This window comes from Adiantum capillus-veneris, chromosome 30 (genome assembly GCF_014529385.1).
Source record: "Adiantum capillus-veneris isolate H3 chromosome 30, ASM1452938v2, whole genome shotgun sequence".
NCBI lineage: Eukaryota > Viridiplantae > Streptophyta > Polypodiopsida > Polypodiales > Pteridaceae > Adiantum > Adiantum capillus-veneris.
The window spans coordinates 6,768,935-6,771,681 of record NC_140960.1 but is presented as its reverse complement, the minus strand read 5'-3'; the positions used below and the strand labels follow the sequence as shown (position 1 = coordinate 6,771,681).

At 45.0% G+C, this 2,747-nt stretch overlaps 1 protein-coding gene across 1 annotated transcript; it reads left to right on the top strand.

Moving 5' to 3' along the window:
• The first annotated feature begins 306 nt into the window (after positions 1 to 306).
• On the top strand, positions 307 to 2,519 carry LOC147417490 (protein WHAT'S THIS FACTOR 1 homolog, chloroplastic-like). The gene is made up of 3 exons (XM_086507444.1): positions 307 to 1,521; positions 1,599 to 1,660; positions 1,753 to 2,519. The coding sequence occupies exons 1-3, from the start codon at positions 359 to 361 to the stop codon at positions 1,878 to 1,880; spliced, it is 1,353 nt and encodes a 450-aa protein (XP_086363570.1). The 5' UTR covers positions 307 to 358; the 3' UTR covers positions 1,881 to 2,519.
• The last annotated feature ends 228 nt before the right edge of the window (positions 2,520 to 2,747 follow it).

The following is a 2,747-nucleotide window of genomic DNA, read 5'->3' as shown; positions in this document are numbered from 1 at the left end:
TCAAGGCTTGTTTAGAAAGCCAAACAAAGCTATTGACAACACCCCTAATTATCAATTTTGTGCTCACACGTCTGTGTTTGTGTGTATGCGTGCGAGCTCAAAACCTGCCCATTTCATTAGTTTGGTCTTTGGTGCAGTGCAATTTGCTAACCAGTTTGGTCTTTGTTGTTCTTATGGCGCTAAAATTTATTCTTTCATACCTACCAATTCCCGGTGGGGCGTTCCTGTTTACGGCCACGTCTTGAGTTCAAAACTTATCAGCGACATCCTTTCGTTAAACTTTATATATGCGTAGAGCGTGCGCCGTGCAGTCGCTACATTGGCCAGAGTCGCCGCTCATGAGGAGACGAAAAAAAGGATGATAGCGAGCAGAGCAAGGCTGCTAGTGGGCAGGGTGTCCCAGTCTTGTAGAGCGGGCGCTGCATATCGTCCCCTCGATCCACCTTATTGTGGTGGAGAGCGGGTGTGGTATGCGACATCACAGAAGCGAAGCTTCAAGAGCTTGCCGGGCCCGCGATCAAACCGAAGGAAGCTTATATTGGAGAAGTTGAAGAGGCGCAACAGAGTGCAAGGCTTCCAAAACTTGATACAGAGCCAGAAGGCATTGCGTCGGGTTCTTGTCATCAAGAAATTACTGGCTACACAACCGAATTATGTCATGCAAGCTTCTGAGCTGGGTCGGCAGCTTGATATCGCTGGCCTCATGATGCAGCGCAAGGCCATTCATCTAATGAGAAAGTATCCTTGTATCTTCAAGCTTTCTGAAAGCCCACTCTGGGACAAACCCTATGTTGAGTTCACAAAAGAGGCCCGCGCCCTTGTAGACGAGGAAAAGAAGCTCATGCGGATAAATGAGACTGTTTTAGTCGAGAAAGTTACTCGAATTCTCATGATGGCTGTCGATCGTAGGCTTCCTTTGGACCATGTCTGCCTTTTGGAAAGGGAACTTGGGCTACCCCTTGACTTTCGGGCACGCATTGTGCACGAACACCCGGAGTTTATCAAGCCTGTCGAAAGGGAGGATGGGGTATATCTGGAAATCACTGAGTGGGATGAATCCCTGGCCGTTACTGCTCGTGAATTAGATTTTCAGGAAAGACCCCTACACAGCAAGGTTGGAAAGAAGTTACCACATGGATTTCATCTTTTCTATGCAAAGGGCCATCGGCCCGGGCTAAAAAAGAGGGTTGAAATGAACAAATGGCAGCAAACTGCTTTCATCTCTCCGTATGCTAATCCGGAGGGAACAAACCCCATGTCCATACCTTATGCAAAGCGGGCTGTCGCCGTGGTTCATGAGTTCTTGAGCCTCACCTTAGAGAAGATGACTTATGTAGAAGTGCTAGATCTGTTTCGGAAGCAACTTCTGCTTCCCAGCAGGCTTTACTACTTTCTTCTCAAACACTATGGAATTTTCTATGTCGCAGAAAAAGGTAAAAAGCACGCTGTGTTCTTGAAGGAGGCCTACAGGGCGACGGATCATCCGAAGAAAGTGGCTCGCTTGATTGAGAAAGTACCCGAGTTGGAGCTCAATGAACAATACAAGGATCTCATGAGAACTCAATGGGATTTGCCATCAACAAAAATCCCTGGTTTAGGACGAGGGGAGTGATTTTGAAAGATACATACATGATTCTTACAGACCTCCCACCCCCAGCATGTAGGCTCTCTTATTTCCCTGTTTTCTCTCTGGCCTTGTAATGTTCTATGTGTTGAAGTTGTGATTGATTTCTTTCATTTCCTCCTCCTTAGGGCCAGAGGGTTGCACCATGATCTGCCCCTCTTACTTTATGAGCAGTGGATATTCAGTCAAGATATGTAGAAAGATGGAGAAAAGATCATTTGGAGCAAGGTCAACAATTTTGATGGAGGTTTTATAATGGCCTGACAGGATTTGGTTGTTTCGCATCATCAGTCTGCAAGGAACTCAAACAAGTTGAGGACATTGCAGAATATGTTTTTCAGGCTGCACTTGCTCCTTGTCCATTCTAAAGGAACGTAAGAGTTGTCCAAGGTTGGCTACCCACACTAAAATTTCTTGTTCTGGCACCAGCTTTGTGGATTCTTGTCTTTGCCCTAAACGGAATGTAAAAGCCTAGACGTGTGTGTGGGCACCAATACACACGCAGACAGCCCATCCACAGCCTTTATTGCCCAAGGCTCAGCTTTGTATCTTCTGAGTTCAAGAATAGCTATCCCTTTGTACCAGTCGTAACCTTGTTTCAGCAGCAGCTATAATCTTAAAACTTGACTCAGCTAAGTTGACCACCTCCACAAGCACTCTCGCTATTATATGTGCTATCTATCAGTGTGCTCAGAGTGTTAAAAGAAAAGCCTTCTACAAATCATGCATCAAGCTTGGGCTCTCTAAAATTGAAGGTGAAATTGAACAGGTGCCTACCTCTGGTTTAGTCTCCACAAGTACTTTCACTTTTATATGTGCTATGAGTGTGCTCAGAGTGTTTTCTCTCAATCATGCATCAAACTTGAGCTTTCTTAAATTGAAGGTGAGTTTGAACAGATGCCTACCTCTGGTTTAGTCTCCTTTCCCCGTGCCGGTGATCTTGAAAAACAGTCCCAATTCTGAAATATTGTTTTGCTGTAATTTTGTATTAGCTGCTGTCTAATCCCTTCTTCCATTTCTCCACCTTCTGTTTAATGTTTAAACTCCCAAACCCTTAATTATCTTGCGTTATTGTTTGTACTTTAAGCCTTCGGACTCTATTGGAGCATCAACTTCATGCCTT

Excerpts from the sequence above, each read along its gene's own strand:
- LOC147417490 (XM_086507444.1), top strand. The coding sequence starts at position 359 with ATGATAGCGAGCAGAGCAAGGCTGCTAGTGGGCAGGGTGTCCCAGTCT. Across the intron at positions 1,522-1,598 it reads TTGATTGAGAAAGTACCCGA|GACGAGGGGAGTGATTTTGA; the intron begins GTTGGAGCTCAA and ends TCCCTGGTTTAG. Across the intron at positions 1,661-1,752 it reads AGACCTCCCACCCCCAGCAT|GGCCAGAGGGTTGCACCATG; the intron begins GTAGGCTCTCTT and ends CCTCCTCCTTAG.